Source organism: Aricia agestis, chromosome Z (assembly GCF_905147365.1).
Source record: "Aricia agestis chromosome Z, ilAriAges1.1, whole genome shotgun sequence".
NCBI lineage: Eukaryota > Metazoa > Arthropoda > Insecta > Lepidoptera > Lycaenidae > Aricia > Aricia agestis.
Window position 1 is genome coordinate 37,577,789 of NC_056428.1, and position 20,955 is coordinate 37,598,743.

A 20,955-nucleotide genomic window follows, 5' to 3' on the forward strand; every position below is an offset into this window, starting at 1 on the left:
CTACAAGTGATTATTTTTTACGTAAATCGTTTAGCCGATTCGTGGCGCTTGTTTGATAATTAAAATTCTGTGTTGGGTACGGTTGTGACAAAACTTATGGGTACGGTTGTGACATACATTTATCCTATAATTTTTCTTAGATGTCTAAAAACGCTTGCAGGAGACCAAACGAGTGCAGGATATTATCAGTCAATACGACAATACTTACGAAGAATTCAAATGTAGGACTTATTTACAGAGAACGGAGAAATGCATCAAATGAATCGGATGTCGTTGTTTTGGTTGATAAATATGTTTAGAAAAAGATGTTTGGATACGCTAGATGATTTTGTTTAGAATAAGATTATGATGTTTTATGGTACATTTTTATTGAAATAAAAATCATATAAAACATTTTCTTGTAGATGTCACTACCGACCCCAACCACCGTCACAACCGTCCTTGGGATGTGGTCGGTTGTGACAATTTCCCTCCTTCTTTTAAATTTGATTCCATGACTAATACATCGTATTTTAGCATGATATATTAGTATTTTTATGCAGATAAATAAATAAACTATGGTTTGTGATAAAATTTTTCTAGCTAGGTGTAAAATTAACAAAATTATTGCCCTCCAAACCAAAATTGTCACAATCGTACCCAGTCTACCCTACTTGTCGTAAACTTCGCAGGTGTACACTGTACAGTTAATGTCTATCTACGGAATTGTCACGTAGTTTCAACTGACACGAACTGACATAAACTATAAACTATGTAGTTTACATGTATTTTATAATAATTCCCAGAACAGCTACAGGACATTTTAAGCATATTAAAAAAGTTATCAACGCCGAGACTTTCGATATAAATGTTACATACTCTGGAAACGTGCGCTCTCATCAAATATTAATAAACTTTTATTAATACATTTTATTTGCACGTGAAAGTTATTTTGTTTATTTGTCGACCTACTCATAATATTTATACTAACTAGCTATTTGACCGAGCATTGCTCGGTATTCAATAAAACACGAATAAAATGACATTTTCTAAAATTGATTCCTAGCTAGATCGATTTATCACCCCCAAAACCCCCTATATACTAAATTTCACGAAAATCGTTGGAGCCGATTCCAAGATTCCAATTATTAAAATTTACAAGAATTGCTCGTTTAAAGATATAAGATATTATAAAGCTGAAGAGTGTGTTTGTTTGTTTGACCACGCTAATCTCATGTGCTAGGTACAGGTCCGAATTGAAAAATTCTTTCAGTGTTAGATAGTCCATTTATCGAGGAAGGCTATGGGCTATATTATCACTCTTAAGACTAATTGGAACTAATAAATAGAAAAAAAATGTGGAAAAAGCAAGGAAAATTATATGAAATTGCTTATTATCTTAGGAACTACTTAATCAATTTTTATGTTATTTGGTATACAGTGATAGTTGTGGTATATTATAATATAAGTAGGTATAGTATAGTTTGACGTGGGAAAGTCATGTTTCGGCACGAATGGGCCGGCTCGACCGGAGAAATACCACTGGCTCACAGAAAACCAGCGTGAAACAGCACTTGCGATGTGTTTCGCCGAGTGAGTGAGTTTACCGAAAGCCTAATCCCTTACCCTTTTCCCTTCCCTACCCTCTCCTATTTCCTTCCCTACCCTCCCCTATTCCCTTCCCTACCCTCCCCTATTACCCTATTCCCTCTTAAAAGGCCGGCAACGCACCTGCAGCTCTTCTGATGCTGCGAGTGTCAGTTGACCCGTTTGCTCGTTTGCCTTACTAACTTAACTTCAGTACTAATAAAGTAGTTAGTACTAGCAGCAAGGGTAAGTAGAGTGTAAAATATTTCATTACAACTCGTTAAGATAACATCAGTCATAGCGCATCCTAGCGACCCTTGGCATGAGGCCAATTGCACCAGGCCAAATACCTTCAGCTAATATAAGGCCACGGTAAGCCAATCAGCTGTTTATTGACCGGTACTTAGTATTTCAGTACTTCAGCACTTCAGCACTTAGTGTTTACATTTAGTACTTGTAACTAATCTGTACCTAAGTGTAATTAAACAGAATTGATGTTGTGATTTACAAGGTCTAATGTTAATTTAAAAGCAAAATACTTAGCGTAAACAAATTGAATGTTTTTTACAATAATTTTTATGTCGCAAAAATAATTTTCTCATTAATATATTTTAGTCTCTCATTTTTATTTTTAAGATACATAATATCATGTAAAGCATACAAATATATAGATAGATATATAAATAATAACGCGTATTAAAATAAATTATATATTTATTGTAATCATAATATTATAATAATTAATGTTATACACAAACTTAACACAAAAGAGCCGTAATTAAAAACAAAGTTAATCTTCCGTTAGGAAGTAATACGGTGTGACAATTCTATGGAGCGGACACCCACAATAAAAGTCGAGCGATAAGGACAATAGCAAAGCGTCACAGGTACAGAGCGTTATCAGGGCGGGCGGTGGCGCGGTGGGCGGGCGGCGGCTCCATGCGATGCAAGAGAAGCCTCCGCGACATTCGCGCGCCCGTCCTCGAAGCGCAACCACGTCCGCGCCCGGTCCGCCTCCGTTACGTAACGCTATTTACTCCGACATCTGTTGAGTGCGACACAGCTCGCGGCACGCTTGCTCACGCTGACCATCGCGCACAGCCATGACCCCCATCCGTGCCCCGTCGGCCCGGACCGACCACCGGCCCCCATACACGCACCCGTTCGGCGATACCTAAACATGTAGACGCGATCACTGACGACTGCCATCCATCCTGCCAATATTTAAATAAGTATAGGATTAAGTAGTGCTTTTGCTTGTGTGGACCCTGTGAATGTAAGAGAACAAGACTGAAGGGGACATCCCCGAAACGAAACTTTGAAAAGCGAAATTGCTGATATACAATTGCTACGCTTTCACTGCCGCCTAAGCCTTCCACTACGTGATAAGTTGTTTGATACAGTAGCCGTAAGAGCCCCGGGGCTGATGGGTTTTTTTCAGGCAGGACAATACGTGACTTTGAGTTCGGTGACGGGTCCTCGGCAAAATTCGCGACAACATAAGTTCGTGGGTACTGTGGTGGCGTCAACGCCATCTTCGGATGGGCGCACCGCAGACCCCAAAACATATTGAAGATGATGAGTTCGTACCTCGAGTGGCGGTAGTTGATGAGTTGCGAGAGTCCCAACAAGAGCGCAAGCTGGAGCGACGACGGGGGGCCAGCGGCCCGCGCCGGCGTGGCCTCGAAAACGAACTTGAGGGCGAGCGGCGGAGACCACGCCGCAAGCCACGGAAAAGGTACGTATTACGTACACCAGACGCACACCCGGCGCCACACACTCAACCCTCTTCCGCACAGCTGGCGATAGGCGACAGCTATACACAAACTTATACGCTTAAAACTTTCCGAGTCAAAACGTTTCGTGTAATCAAAACACGCACAAATTAGCAAAGTGGAGTACGTAATTTATCAAGTAATTTGACATAAAATTTTACATTGTAAACGGATAGTAAACTTTGTTTACGTGCCAGTCGGATAAAAATGCGGTTGATATCGCGTGCGAGGGGAGACCCAATTCGGTGACCAATTTAGTCCTGCGGCGTATTTGACATTGAACATTTGTCGACCTAAAAATCGGAAACTTTCACCTTGGACTTGCGAAATAGAAGGACTACCGCGCCGACCTCTGAATATCGATTCAGGCTTCAGTGCCTCACACTATGAATTTTCAGTTATCTTTATATATCTAAATCTTTCGTATGTTTGTATAACGCGAAACATTCGATGAATTCACTTGGATTCGTTTTGGCACGTTAAAGTGTTTTGACCTATAATGCTAGTTAGATATATTTTCTAAAATTGACATGTCATTGTATATTGTATAATCCCCAAACCTGTGTGTATACATGTAGGCACTCGGGTATGTTTACGAAGCGGCTAGACGCTTAACAGACGCTTATGACTGGCGTTTTAAGACATGCCCGCTATTGAAGTGTCTGCGACAGGTTATGTTTACATTCCATTACAAGCTTTACAAAGCAGATGTTTCAACTATGTTTTTCCGTCGTATATTTCATAATTTTAAAGAGTATTAAGTTTCAATAATTAATATAATATAAGTCTTTGAAGAGAATATCAGAGTAAAAATAAAAAATCTTGAATTTACAAGTGACAGAGGAGCAGAAAGACACACTTTCGGATTTTAATAATATTTGTAGGTATGACTTGCAGCAATTCTACATTGAGTTTATCAGTTATACTGTATGGATGGTTGGTTAAGAAACGGACTAAATGGAACAAGGAGCGAAACTGCATTATAATAATATTAGAATTATTGTATATTATTGTATCTAGTTTAAGTTTTGACCGTCGATTTAACTGTACAGTAGACCCTAGCTAATCCGGCCCCTGGCTAAACCGGCGGCCCTTGTGAACCGACATGCCCATTACTGATTATTATGTTTGCTCCAAAAACATTTTCTTTTTATTTTTTTTAGGTACGCAATGCAAAATTGAAAACTAAACGTCCAGAAATAAAAGCTTTGTACTCGAGGCTACTTTAAGCTGGGTACTATGAGTATCTAGCTTTAGGAAAATTGTTTGTAAGTAATTCAGATAAAACCTTATCACTTTGGTTTGTAATGTAATGCGGGGTTTACACGGGTGACTTTAGCCACATGATTCGCCGTACGGCGAAAATCGACTGTCTAAATGGCAATAATTCGGCTACGCTACGCCGCGTGCGGCTCAAGCCGCATACCCCAAAAGTAACTGCCGAACGACTTTTGCCGCGCGGCCATCAGCCGCACGCGGTTAGTGACTAAAATCGACCGTGCAAACGCTCAGTCACAAGCGATCGCTTGCTGCGAATACATTGTAGCCTCACCTTAGTACTTTTTTTTCATTTTTAAGTGGACCATTATTTCTCAAATAAACGCAATGCCAGTTGCATTGCGTTTATTTGAGAAATAATGGGCTTTTTGAAAAATTTTACGCGACATTTCCACGCAGAATGAACTAGTCACAAGCAATTTTTGTAGAACTGTGTAAATGGGGTGGCGATTCGACTTGGACAGGCGATTCGACTAGTGACTTGCCGCACGGCTAAAATTGACCCGTGTAAATCCATCATAATGTGTAAATATCTAGGCAGTAGTCTATCATGCAAATGTCAAAACGTTTGTCGGATTAACGTGGGTCGAAATATTGAACTAATCCAAAACACTTGTAACTCTTTCAAGGAAAAATATTGAGTTGAGGTCTACACAAGTTGACGATTAACCAAAATAAAAATGTTTTGAATATGATTTGTCGTTACTAAATTATAGATGAAAAATAATTTTGTAGTAGAGTATAATTATTTTAACCTGAGCTATTATTGTCCCATTACGGGTACACGAGTAGGGCTGAGGGTTTTAATTTACAATATATTATGTGTAATTAAATAAGGGTTAAACTTCAAATCCTTAGGGCCTGTTTCACCACTTCCTGATAAAGTGCCGGATAGGCTATCTACAACTTTTTTGACAGATTCTCTATACTCTATCTGTCAAGTTAGCTGGTAGATAGCCCATCCGGCACTTATCAGGAAGTGGTGAAATAGGCCCTTAGAGTATTAGGGTCAATTCAGACCGCAACGCGACGCGTAGAGGCATATCTGAAATTTGTTATGAATAATTGACAGATTTCAATTGCATGAGACGTCTTGCAAATCTGTAAAATCCATACAAAAGTTATACATCTACGCGTCGCGTTACGGTCTGAATTAACCCTTAGACTTCGTATTTATAGCAAAATACTATAGTCAGAACAATTGTGGCACCAGCGGTCATTGACCTTTCTAGTAGTGTTAACTTAAGAATAAAATGCTATGAGGTTTAAGCTACGGTTTAAGTAACTAATAACTATGAGATCTTTCTAGCATTAAAAAAAACTAACAAAAGCTGCCTGGCTTAGAACCACCACCCCCAACCCCTTGGTTTTCATACTAAATTTTTAGTACTCTATCAATCTGTAATACCTCCATGCTTAATCTAGAATATAGATCATCTAATCTAACTAGACGGTCCATTTACATTTTACATATCTCTAGTACGTTCAATGATTGATGATTTGTTGATATAATGCGCTGCAGCTACTATTTAAAATTCATTTAGATCAACAGTAAACATTACAACAAAATTATGATATACAGCTTTGGCCGCGATTTCGTATTACGAAAAATCTATATTTTTAATAATTTAGGGCTGGCCGCATACACACGTTTTCCGGTTTCCGAATTACGATTTGGAATTCCATGAGACTAGTGAAAGCGTTCGTATTTTTCAATTTCAATTTTCAAGCACCGGCCGTTTCAAGTTCGTTCACGTACGTTTCAGGTGCAAGCTGTACTTGAAACGTACGTTCGGAATGCGTACCGTTCGGAAAAAAGCGAACGTGTGCGTCAGTGTGTATTTTTACTGATTTCATGCATTCGGTTCTTTGAATACGGAAAACGAATTCGGAAATCGAATACGGAAAACGTGTGTATTCGGCCAGCCTAAAATATTATTATGAACATAATATTCATCTTTTTCTAAATAATGATCATTCTATACTTTTCATTGATTGAAAAAAAAAGTGTATCAAATCAGTTGCCTAGTTTTATAGGTCTAATATAATGACTGATAAAATGAAAAAAACTAAGTCTAACTATTAATTAGTAGCTTTTAAAGAACGAAAAATCTCGTAAGTATTTCTAGGAAATAGCCTAGACTGTGTAAGTTACTAGGCTCTCAGAGAATCTGGTTAAAGCAATTGCTGTGTCGTTGAGGTTTCTTTTAATCTTCTTGTCGGTTTAAGAATCCGAGCAAGGTTTAAAACATCTTTCTAGTTGTTTAACTTCACTATAAGTACCTACTTATACTAACGCAATATTTTTCCTCAATTCAATTACTTAATTAAATTGAAATACACGTCACAATTCTGAATTGCATAATGTAATGCGATCTCTACGGTCGGCACAGGATAGACCAATACAGGCATTAACGAACATGTAGAGGGGATTATTCGCATTTAATTTCCCAAGATCGATGTTAATGTAGCAGTGCTATTCATCATGGATGGAACAGCATGGCTATTCATCATGGACCAACAAGAAAATTAGTGCCTTAAGAGAAGTAAGAATTGTGTAGAAGTTTGTAGGTTTTATGTATTTTAAACTACTTAGAGTGGGTTGCACCAACTTACTTTAACTTTAACTGTAACTGTAACTTTAACTGTAATTTTAACTATACTTAACTATAATTTTAACTACAATGCAAAATGTCAAATCTTTGGTTAAAGTTAAAAATGGACGCCATCAAGATGCCATATTTAACCATAACCATAGAGCTCGATAAGGCTTTAAATGCACGTGGCGAAAAAAGGATCTAAGTTCTAATGCTGTCATCATACAAAAACGCATTTTTTGACATTTCTCCTTTACCAGCAGCGCCCCCGCCCACGTTCTTATAAAGCCTTGTCGGACCAGCAACGTCTTCTGTCAAATTTTGTGGTCAAAGTTAAAGTTATATTAGCCTTAACTATAACCATAACTTTGACTATAACTTTAACTTTAACCACGCCTCCGGTGCAACCCAACCTTAAAAAAATAAACAAAGATTAATCAGATCAATTTCTGAGTTTTCCTTACCGGAATTTATCTTTTTACTATTTTGATTGGCTAGCGTCAAAAAATTAACCAATCAACAACGCCCGTGAAAAGATAAACTCCCGTCAACACACCTCAGAAACCGGGCATAAGACTTTTTCCTGTTGCCTGTCAAATGGAAGACGAAGACATGGCAAGCCATGGGTTTGTTAGCGAATAAGGCAGGGAAATGGTTATTATATTTTACAATATACAATGCTAGTCGTCGCAACGATGTAGCTGACATGTCTCTACGAAGACCTGCAATGTACAAGTTTCTTTGTCCTCCTTACAATTAAGAATGTCCTATCTAGAAGCTTATGTTATCAAGGAAATTATATACTATCTGAAAAGGTAGTTGACAGACCAACGTCATTTGTTCGGATCATGCAGTCAATTCCATAAACTTATAATATACTGTCGTAGTCAATTCAATGTTGTGAGATGTCTGGGCTGGGTTGGAGATAACACGACCAAACTACGTACGTCCCCTACCTGCCTAGGAATCAACTTCTCTGATAGTACTTATTAGGCATTTAGGTAATGTTGTCTTCGATTAATCAAGCGTATAGTTATACAAAGGTGTGGGATATCAATTAGTAAGAACTAAGAGTTATGGCTATTAATTTTCCAGTTGACTGTCTTCTCCTATAATATAACTTGATGCTTAACATTTTCCTTAAATCTAATTTAAAAAGAGATATAAATACTTAAAGGTTAAGATAATTTCCATATTAAGTTGCCCACAACTTCTAGACTCTTCCTGGTAATAAATCAGAGTAAAAAAATTCATCAAAATCGGTGCAGACACAAGCAGTACCGCTATACCACTACCATACCAGTGGTATATTTAACATAGCGGGAATCATAAAAAATTGTAAAATAAACATTTTATGTGAATGTTCCTATAATAGTTTCGAGCACATTTACAGATTGGAACATTTATTAAATACTAGAGATCGCCCAATGGTCAAAATTCGACCTTAGTTTCAACGACATTAGAACTACCTATATTTTGTAAAAAAATATTGACTTTATCATATTTTTTTCAACTCTTGTCTTTGGGACTCAGCTGATCTCAGACTGGCTGTGTAAGCATTGTCTAATAGCATCTAAGATTCAATAAAAAAAACTATAATCCATTTTCAATTTGTCACCTTGTTGTCAATAGACTTCAACCATAAATAAAAGAATACAATTCGTATTCAAAAATCTGTCATTTTTTCTTGTGTGTGTGTTGTAGTGTGTGTAATATTTTATTTGTTAAAAAAATGTATGATAAAAGCATAATTTCAAAATAATATTAGCTCGATGCACTCCTTCACCTTATAAACTATAACTGTGCAAAATTTCATTCATTTACGTTTCCCCATTTTTCGTCAAAAGGGATACAAAGTTTTTGGCTCACGTATTAATATATAGATTTAATTTTTTCGACTGTTTTTAACCGTGGAAACTTTTAACTACAGTTCGACAAGGCTCTATATGAACGTGGCGAGAAAAGGAACTAACGCTTCAATCAAACAAAAACGTCATTTTTGACATATTGTGAATGACAGTTCTCCCTTACCAGCAGCGAACATCATTGACACATTCATTTAAAGCCTTGTCGAACTGTAGGTGGTTTATTTCGCTACTATAAGTACTTTACTTTCGGTTGTCTGGAAGAAACTACTTAAAGCAGTAAGACCGCCTTTTTGCACAATTTTGTAATTTTTTATACTTTTTTTGTTGTTGTTATTTCTTTTGTTTTTTGTCTCTTTTATGTGCTTTTATGTCTTTTGGGTGTGAAAATAAATAATTTATTATTATTATTATTATTATTACTTTAAAAAAAAACTTTTATAGATAGAAATTCCTAAAAAACTACCTAAAGGAAAAAACTAACTTGAAACGAAAAAAAGTCAATAATATTTACTAGAAAAGCTTAGTTAATATAAATTGGTAATTTATCAAGCCACTTAACGAAATATAACATTTTTAAATGTGAATTGCTGAAATAATTGCATACGTCAGTAGCAGTTTAGCCTGCGGTCAATGTCGAGGCAGAATTAACTATCGTTATTTTTATATTACTTCTGATATTAGTATATTGTCAGTTACATATTCTGACACCACCATTTTCCAAGCAATAAATAATAATTGTACAATGCAATTTTTGGGTCTTGCCTTTCCTGGAAATGATCTTTTTAGGGTTCCATACCCAAAGGGTAAACATGGGACCATATTACTAAGACTTCGATGTCGATCCGTCTGTCCGTCCGTCTGTATGTGTACAAATTGACGGTATTACCGGTTCTAGTAATTTCTTATATACAACCATTGCAACAGTTAAAACATTAGAGTACAAAAACGGCACTTGAAAGTAACATGATATCGTTAAACAAACATGTACAGAATAAACGGAACCTAGAACATGAAATCCGACTCGCACTTGGCTGTAAATGTTTCCAAGCGGAGCGTTAATAGTTCCGAGTCTTTTGCTGTACACTTGCATTTACATTCCCATCCTACATAGATTGTTTTCTAAACCGATCGTTTCGCTTTTTCCCTTGTTATTTCTACTACCTTTATAGTTACATCAGTTTTTAATAAATATTGCATGAATCCGGTGGAGTTAGGAGATAGGGTTGCCAGGCGTCCGGTTTAAGCCGGAAATAGTTGTCCAGCCAAATTTTAAAGGCGACCGGCTCCCTTATCACGTATCTTGCGAGAGCAATGCGATAGCAATTATTGCGCGATAATTGCTCCAAAATCACAATTTCGTATCACGTATCAGCCAAAACAATACGATTGCAATCGATCACTATACATGACACCATTGTTTGTGACATTCATGACACCCAGCAATCGCTCGCGCGATTGTTGCTAGTGGATTGTTGATCGCTATTTTTACGTGATAAGGTAGCGGCTTTTGTAGAGCTATGCGTCCGTAATTTTACATAATCCCACTAATGTTAGACTATATTTTCAAGTCTATTAAGGGACCTGTCTGAACAGAGAGCTGTCACGCGGTCAAGCGTTCAAAAGGTCAGTTTTACGTTTTTTGTTGTATTACGTTACATAGATATACTAACACAGGGGGCATCAGTCTCACAGCAGTAATTATGACCGCGTCAGAATTGCTTCTGTGAGACTAACGCTCGAAGGCAGCATGCGAACTCAGACTTGAACGCTTGACCGCTCTCTGTCTGATAGGTTCCTAACCGACAATTTGTACGCGCGATTGACCCGGCCTTTTATGACGAAATTCCGGCTAAGCTGTCCGGTTTGTCCGGCTTTGATTATCTAGCAACCCTAGACTCGGATTGTTGGAGATTTTTATTGCATTTCGATGCAATATGCCATTTCGCTCGGATTGGTTTGTATTCGGAATTATTTCGACTTAAATTTAACGAGTGGAAACGAATTTAAGCGACAATTCCAGAGTCGTAATCAGTGAAGGTAATTAACGATAGATTGTTTCAAGAGATTCGGAGATTGAAATTCGATTTATCTAATATAATAATCTCATAATATTGAAAAAGTCTTTTTGAGTATCAGATACTTACTGTAAGATTTAAAATTGAAGGGTCCAGTAAAACATTCTACGGAGTTTTATAACCAACTAAATATTATATAGTTCGCAAATCTGTACATTTTTTCGGTATAACATACTGGTAGTTGTATACCCTAGTAACCTTAGTTGTTATTTCCTACTACTTATGTTCTTTTACGGGAGACAAAGATGCTAAGTCCCTGTCCAGATGAGGCGTTTTACGCGCGAATTACATACGCGTGTTTCAATTTCTATTGTATCCAGATTCCGCGTTTTACGCGCGTTTTTATGCTACAAACATGGACTGGAAGTTATCACGCACCAATCACATACGTCTATTGATCATTCGCTACGGACTCGCGCGTAGTTCCGGACGCTGCAATGGCACCCAAGTATCTTGACTCGTGCGTTTTACGAGCTAGTCGAGTGTCCCGACTCCCGCTCATTGCAAGCGTTTTACGCGCGAGTAAGAAAAGGCATCTGGACGCGATATATATTTATGTATCTTTCTAGTATCTCAGTTACGCGCGTGAAACGTGCGAGTCGCGTAAATTGCCTCATCTGGACAGGCTCTTAGCCTGTCCAGATGAAGCTGAATTTGACGAAAGGTATGGAACCTTTCATCAAAATCAGCTTAGCGGTAGCAATTTTAACAGACATTTTGCAATTTTAATATCTGTACCGATTTTAAAATAATAAAGCTATTATAGTCTTCGCTTTATTTCTATATCTTTCTGCTGTGATGAGCTGAATTGTTCGTTATAGATAATAATTTATCGCCTCTTCCACTTCAGCCATTCGGAGTCCATTAGCTTTACAAAGAAAAGCTTTTTCCCGCAACTACCCATAAAGTAGCCATAAGAGTATCCCACGTAAACCGTACATTTTTCAGTGGTATGACGTTACCCCGTGGTTTACCATCTTATATCTGAGTCAAATGTATTCGATATCGGTGTAGGAGTTTTTGGAGCTAATTTGATACAAAGAAACATTAATATTTCCGCTACACACATTAGATTAACTGCACAGTAAAGCAAGGTAAGCTCATACGGTATGTATATTATATTATGTCACGTTGTAATTGATAAAAATAAAAAATCGGCCAAGTGCGAGTCGGACTCGTCCACGAAGGATTCCGTATCACTAAAGAGCAAAAAATGTTTTTTTTTTGTACGGGAGCCCCCCTTAATTATTTAATTTATTTTAATTTTATTATTAATTATTAAAGTATTTAAAGTACAGTTGAGTATTTTGTGAACATTTCAAGTGTCTAGCTGTTGTCATTATTGTCATCGAGCAAAAAGTTGCAAAAAATCACGTTTGTTATAATATGGGAGCCCCCACTAGATATTTAATTTATTATGTTTTTAGTATTTGTTGTTATAGCGGCAACAGATATATGCACAATCGGTGAACATTTCCGAAGTCTAGCTATAGCGGTTTTTGAGATATAGCCTGGAGACAGACGGACAGATGGATAGACATTAATATCTCAGTAATAGGTTCCCGTTTTTACCCTTTGGGTACGGAACCCTAAAAACCTATAATCTGACTTTTGAAATTACTTTCAAAAAGAAGGCGTGGGAGTTTTGAACTACCAAGCCTACGAATAATAAAAATCGGCCAAGTGCGAGTCGGACTCGCGCACGAATGGTTACGTACTGTTATTGAGCGAAAGTTGACAAAAAAATTGTGTTCTTTGTATGGGAGCCCCCTTATATATTTATTTTATTTTAATTCGATGTCTGTCCATCCCTCTGTCTGTCTCCAGGCTGTATCTCAAGAACAGCTATAGCTAGACTTCTGAAATTTTCACAGATTGTGCATTTCTATTGCCGCTATAATAACAAATACTAAAAATAAATTTAAATAAATATTTAAAGGGGGCTCCCATACAAGAAACGTATTTTTTTGGCCTAATTAATAATGGCAACTGCTAGGCACTTGAAATTTTGACAACATCCTTGTTTTATTTTTACTTTAAGAGGGCGACTAACCCCAAAAATCAAACATCGTCCTTCTCTCTTTACACTCACGCCCGTCTTTCATATGCCAGGTGAAAAAGAACGACGCGGATAACGGATTCATCGCCAAATTAGTTTTTTCTCAATAACTCGATAAATATACAACATTTTAAAAATCCGCTAGGTCGATCTCTCAATGATAGAATTTTATACAATGTGTACATTGTATAAATATTATATTAATTCTGTTCAATGCACGGTTATGGCAATAAATGAAAAATTCGTGAAAATTAGATGCATCTTTGTGATTTTTTCTATCGAGAAAATTTTAAGATATCGTGTTTTTGCTGAGATCGAATTCTCGGAAATATAATGTAGTATCTAATTTTAGAAAATGAAACAATTCGGGGCTTATTTTCAAGTATAAAAATGAAATATAAAATCGACAATTTAGGGTTAGTCGCCCCCTTAATAATTAACAATAATATTAAAATAAAATAAATATTTAAGGGGGCGCCGATACTAAAAACACAATTTTTAGCTATTTTCGCTCTATAGCTTTACGGAACCCTTCCTGTGCGAGTCCGACTCGCACTTGGCCGATTTTTTGTGTATTAATTACAAGTCAATGGTTTTATTTCGTGAAGAGTGTTAGGGTTGATTCAGACCGCAACGCAACGAGGCGAGTCGAGGTGCGGCGCGTCATGTATGGATTTGACAGATTTCAATTGCGTGAGACGTCTTACGAATCTGTCAAATCCATCTAAATTTAGAAATGCATCTACGCGTCGCGTTGCGGTCTGAATCAACCTTCAGCGTCAATTCAGACCGCAACGCGAAGCGTATTTCTTTTGTATGGATTTGACAGATTTGCAAGATAATACTAATATCAATTCAGTACAAATTTAGAAATGCATCTACGCGTCGCGTTGCGGTCTGAATTGACACTGAATTTATATGGATTTGACAGATTCGCAAGACGACTCACGCAATTGAAATCTGTCAAATCCATACTTTATGCCGCGCCACGCCTCGCCTCGCCTCGTTGCGTTGCGGTCTGAATTGACCCTTAGTGTGCGAAAAGGAATCAAATTCAAAATGGTTGAACTTAGTTTTCATTATATTATTTTGTTGTACCAAACGCTTTAATTATATCTCTTGGTATAAACTTAGATATAACCTAACCTAATCAGGCACTTTATACTTGATTTAAGGGTTTTTAGTCGTGCGTTCTGTACACGTCTACCCCGCACCTTTCTCATTTGCGGGGAAATTGTGTCACAAGCCATAGGTGTTTTATCACACTGGCGGATAATTTGCGCGTCTGCCGTACACCTAGAGCAGTGGTTCTAATTTTTTTTGTGGCGAAACCCTTAAAAAAGTGACTTTTTGATGAACCCCAAAAAATGATGTTTTGTCTTTGAATAAATTTTCTCCATGCTGATGTCTGCAGATGACATTTCTAAAAACAATTTTCATATGTATCGCTCGCGGAACCCTTTGGCGGAGGACACTTTGAGAATGGCTGATCTAGAGAGTTTAATCAAACGCAGTGTTGCAAGTAATGTATCAGTTACAGTATCAAATGAGTACGTTGATAGTTGGAGTGACTCTCCGAATGGCAGCATCACTGCGAACAAAAGGTGGCACAAAAACTGCTCGTAGACACACGGTGGACCGTGGATGTGTTTCCACTTGCAGGTTGATACAGTATTTTACGTTACAGCAACACTGCAAAATGAGTACCCAGCTTATGATCTAGAACCGCCGCGCAACGCCAGTGTGATAAGGCCACCCCGAGGCGTGAGTGGGCCCATACAAGTTAAGTACTCTGATGCTTAGCTAGTGACGTCATAATAACATTTCTGTCTCTCTGTGAGTGTCAGCACTAGATCTAAACTTACGTTATTTTTAAAGTGGCCAAGTGTGTGTGCCATACGCAGGAGCACTGTGGTCATTTACTTTCGTAATTAGGTGGCATGGATGACTGACGAGAGATCGTATCATAATTCATTTTATTTAATCAACCTTAAATTAGACATTAAACTTCCTTCAAAATTTAATCCAAGTTATCTTCAATTGTATCTGTATTTAATTGCATTTGACGCTCACTTCTAATTGACACTAGAACCTTTCATCGTCATTTTCGTTGGCTTTGATATTTTTTAGATATTTTCCTTTTCCTAGTTTGTTCAACTCACAACGTGAGATATATTAATCTGTAATCTGTATTGAATTGCTGAGATAATAATATATTACTTCCTCTCCTACGCAGCGCCGATTTCCACTCTCACACCGTCATATATAATATGTATTTTCGATCAGGATCACACCGCGGTGCGCACTAAAGAAGTTTTCACTTTTTGTCAATCTGTGTAGTGTTTTTCATTAGGTAATGATAATTAACTAGCTAAAATCCGAGCTTTGTGACTTGTGAGGGCTTGCGTCGTCGCAACTTGACCAACTGATGATCATCGATCGAGTCATAAGGCAGTTTTAGACGTGGGAGAGCCATGCTTCGGCACGAATGGGCCGGCTCAACCGGAGAAATACCACGTTCTCACAGAAAACCGGCGTGAAACAGCGCAGCTGTGTTTCGCCGAGTGAGTGAGTTTACCGGAGGCCCAATCCCCTACCCTATTCCCTTCCCTACCCTCCCCTATTCCCTTCCCTACCCTCCCCTATTCCCTTCCCTTCCCATCCCTACCCTCCCCTATTACCCTATTCCCTCTTGAAAGGCCGGCAACGCACCAGTAGCTCTTCTGATGCTGCTTGTGTCCATGGACGAGGGAAGTTGCTTTCCATCAGGTGGCCCGTTTGCTATTTTGCCCCCTTATTATATAAAAAAAAGTCATAACACATATTATTCTATACATAGTTGTGGGATATCATACTAGGGCTCACTTCACTCGCCCTGATTAGTTAAAAAAAAACTATTTTCATCTTTTGAAAAAAAAATCTTGGATTTTTTATTTAACAAATTATTGCATTTTCATTGGCTCTTAATACATATTATGCAAGTTTCGAATTAATTAAACTACTAGAGACAGGTAAAAATTATGCTTAAAGATTCCGTTACATATTATTTTTCATAGTTAGGTACAATATAATAATATATAGTTACTTATAAAACCCAAATTTATAAAAGCGTGTTAAAAATATTAAAATCAGCCCTTAAAACATAACCAAAGTTTAAATATTAGCTCTGTTTTGATTCGTTATTCGGTAATGTTTTACAAGCCACGGGCCCTGACCTATTTACTCAGGAAATAAAACCTCTTTTACAAATCAAATTATTTCAAAGAAAACTCGTCTCACTATTTTAACGTTCGAGTTTTGTTTAAGATGGAGCTTATGAAGTTTACATAAAATATATTACGTCTTATTTCTAAATGACGCCCGCAACTCCGCTGTACCAAAACTAGTTATCGCGGTGTTACCGTACATTTTTCTGGAATAAAATTATCATATTTCCTTTTCTGGGATTCAAAGTATCTAAATCGTATTAAAACCGCATCAAAATCCTTTGCGTAGTTTTAAAGATTAAAGGGAACAAAGAGACATGAGGGAAAAAAAGCGACTTTGTTATAAAACATTCGCAACATGTTACGAGTATGTATAGATATCGTAATAAAACGTTAGCACTAAACGCCTCACAGCTATTTTTAACGTGCGCTTAATTTAATACTACATTTTCATATAAAACGGTATAGAAATCTCATATAAGGTAGCACGAGCGTTGGATGAAATGGATATTAATATTCTCTCTTCCAAAAAGCAATTACATGCGCTCTGTTAGAACCTGACTGTAAAGAGGTGTTAGGATGCGTACATAATACGGACGTGATTCATATTACCATATCAGGTAGGTAATTCATGTTTTTTCCTTAACTCAGATTCAGAAACTTTCCGCGCTCTCATTGGTCAATGCGGCGTACGTTTATTGGATGATGATGGCTAGGCATTGATAGGCTTAGCTTTTTTGGTCTTTATTCTTTAAAGTTTCATAATAAACAACTTTTTCACTTAATACATTTTGTAATTTACAAAATATATTAAATGAAAAACCTGTAACTATTTAATTATCTTACTTATATAAAAAATTCTTGTGTCACAATGTTCGTTCCCGTACTCCTCCGAAATGGCTTGACCGATTCTCATGAAATTTTGTGACCATATTGAGTAGGTCTGAGAATCGGCGAACCTCTAAAATTATTTATATGGCAAAACAACGTTTGCCGGGATAGCTAGTTATTATATACGTAATACGTTGAGACTAAAGCATAATATCCTGAATTTTGATTGATTATCTTTATTTCTCACTAGATGACGGCTGTCACTCCGTTACGCCAAAATTCGTTCCGCGACGCAAAACGCACAACGCGAGGGATCCGTAACTTTTTCCGGGATAATAAGTATCCAATGTCCTCATCCGGAACTCCAAGTATCACCGCACCAAATTTCAGTAAAATCTTTTCAACAGTTTGGACGTCGAGAGGACACAGACAGACAGATGGACAGACGGAGAGACAGACATACTTTCGCATTTATAATATTAGTATGGATATGGATATGAATTCCAGTGAGCCCTAATTATATTATAATGACGTAATACCCAATGGATATTATTAATGTATGCGAACAATGTGCACTAACCCTAACGTCATATTAACAGGTTGTAACTTAAGTGATCATGGTTGCTTTGAGTCCTTTAACTCATGTCTTGACTCTTGTCTTTATTACCTTATAATGACGTCATTATAATATAATTAGGGCTAAGCTCACTGGAATTCACCCATTAGATAGTCTTACGCCAGTGTGGGTTAAAGTTAACCATGGGTTAAGGACTATGTTAAACACAGGGCCCAAAGAGATAATCGACTATTAGCGTACAAAAAAGAAAAATCCATACTTTATATTATTATAAGTCCGCAATTATGTCTGTCTGTCTTTCTTTCTGTCTGTTCCCTCTCACGCCCAAACCGCTGAACCGATTTTGCTGCAATTTGATATGGAGATACTTTGAGTCCCTTGAAAGGACATAGGATATTTTCATCCCGGAACAATAAACGAATTTAGGCAAAACGGAGTTGGGGTCGCCATTTTCTAATAAATAAATTATTTTTAAAAATTGTGCATTGCCTTAGGCTCGATTTATATTATGCATCCGCGAGAACGAGCGGTTTGGCCGCTAGACTGCAAGGTCACATTTTAATATTGACTCTAGTCCCTAAATAATAATAAAATTATGTTGATATAATTATCACTATTACTATTTACTTTCTCCATGGCCTTTTCTAAAGTTTTACATAAAAAGATAATTCCAAGGTTTTCCTATTTCGTAGTAACGGAGAAAACAATATCTTTCTTACAATTGGGTAAAAATATAACCAAACAGAAATATATTAGCCCAATTTATTCCGATATTTCCCATTTCCCCCGCAAGTGTACGGACCCTATAGTCGCAGTTAGGGCTACTAAAACAAAAAAGAAAAAGCCAGAATATACTGATTTTTTGGAGATGCGTCGATGCAATGGGATCCATTTTCAATTAATATAAGTAGCTGTTTGATCTAGCTTTGCTCGGTATCCGATGAAAATGACATTTTCTAAAAATGATTCCTAGCCAGATCGATTTATCGCCCTCGAAACCCCCTGTATACTAAATTTCATGAAAATCGTTGGAGCCGATTCCGAGATTCCAATTATATATATATACAAGAATTGCTCGTTTAAAGATATAAGATGAGCTTAAAAAAAATATTTACTACATAAGAAGATACAATTAAAATTGACAAGACTCCATCGCTTCCCAAAGAATAATTAATAAAAAAATACATATCTCAATTCTCAACGCCTCGCGCCATTAAATTGACCCTAAGTAAGTAATTGATATGAAAATATCAAAAAGCTTAGATTTTTCCCGCTTTTGACACCCCTACCAAGGTTGAATATGCAGGATCCCGCCGTAAATAATAATTTGCCATCAACCGCAGATAAGAGACCGGGGCCTTATAAAACGAAAAAGTCGAGTCGCCAGATTTCATACATCTCCCTTTTGTACTGTGTAAACGTTATTATTTTAGAAATTGATAGTATTATATTCAATACATATGGCGCGGTGCCGCGATGGTTGCGGGCGGCGGGCTTCTTCTTCCTTCTCTCCACCAGTATGAAACTCTCCTCATCGCACCTCCTGCTCTCGTCCTTGCCAGGTCGATAAGACTTAGCCTTGCGGCTCTTCGTAGCCTTGCGGCTCTCCGTAGTCTTGCGACTCTCCGAAGCCTTACGGCTCTCATTTTCCCCATTTTTATGCGCCCGCGGGGGAGGCGCGGGGCGACCAGCAACAGTTGCGTAGTTTTGCTGAATCGCCTGTGGACTCGGCGTCGGCGCAACCGGGAGTGGAGCGCGGGCGGTGGCGGCAGCGGCGGTGTTCGTTGACCCGTCCGATAATGCTGACGGGCTAAACGTGAAACGCTTGTGCGCCCCGGCGATGGGTGACGTATGCGGCGTCAGGTGACTTACATAATGAATTATTACTTTATAGTTGTGATAATTCATTGCGTACATCACTAATGATAGTTTCTGCATGGACGACGTCACACGACGGCATGTTCGCGCTTTGGCCTAGCGTCTTATACAGCAGCTGATTCCCCTTGCAAATCTCCTCACTGGTGAAGGAGGACCTGCAGATCTGCATGATGCTGACCTCGTCCATGGTGTCGATGGCGTGCTGGATAAACGCCAGCAACTCGTGGGTCACGAGCGCCATGGTCACGTGCAGCGGCAATGTGCCGCCCGATTCGCGAAAATATTAATTAATTAATATTTGCGGCGTGTGTAACGTGGAGCACGACCGTTCGCTAGCTCGACACATTACACTGATTATGCTTGAAAGAAGTCGATGGATACAGATCGTAAGTGACAATTACTAACGATACTGAAATCCATGACTGAAAGGAGTTTATAATATCTTCATTTTCATGTCTTTAGGCAAAATCGTTATTTCGCCTAAAAACATGCAAATAAATTTATTAGACGTTTCTAAAACATGGTCAACGGCGACGATGAATGGTCGTATACTCATTAGTTAGACTAAAAACAGATTTATATATTATAATATTATTATTAAAGATGTATATTCATAAATAATATTATTTCTCTGAAATAAACTTAATTATGTTCTTATTCCATGTTAATTTTATGTTTGATAGCATTATAAACAAAAATTAAAATATTTTTACTATTCGAATTATTCGAAAAATAATTTGGCGAATATTCGAATAATAAAATCGTCGAATATTCGAATAAAACGAGTATTCGAATATTCGAATAACATACCCTAGGTACACTTCTAAAAACTATCACGCCTATCGATTTATGCTTTAACGTAGTATTTTTGATTTATAAATTATAATAATATTATCATGTAGACATGTTATCATCAGTCAGTCAAGGCGTGCGACGCGAGCCCTCATAAAGATCGGCTTTTAGCTAGTAATTATCTTAACAACATAACTATTATCAGATAACAATAAAGAGTTTATATTACTTTATCCACGACTGAAACCAAAAACCCTATAAATCTTTGTTTCCTTACATAATCCTAATAACAAAGTGTTGCCAATGGCCAAGCCAAATCCTTATAAATAAAACTTGTATCAGGAGACTCTATATAAAATTAATTATTTAAACAATTCTTTGGGTTCCGTGTCCAAAGGGTAAAAACGCCCCTATTACTAAGATTGTCTGTCCGACTGTTTCTGTCTTTCTGAC

General features: G+C 37.4%; 1 protein-coding gene across 7 annotated transcripts in view; it reads left to right on the forward strand.

Annotated features, from left to right (window-relative positions):
- The first annotated feature begins 2,552 nt into the window (after positions 1-2,552).
- Positions 2,553-20,955, forward strand: part of LOC121738490 (potassium voltage-gated channel protein Shaker) — a 348,407-nt gene continuing 330,004 nt past the window's right edge. For 2 of the 7 annotated variants that reach the window (XM_042130563.1, XM_042130562.1), the window contains exon 1: positions 2,556-3,304. In XM_042130563.1, the coding sequence (XP_041986497.1) occupies positions 3,108-3,304 (197 nt within the window). In that variant the 5' untranslated portion in view covers positions 2,556-3,107. Of the gene's footprint in view, positions 3,305-20,955 lie in introns of all 7 variants that reach the window. The other 5 variants (XM_042130564.1, XR_006037296.1, XM_042130570.1 and 2 more) reach the window with 5 other exon arrangements.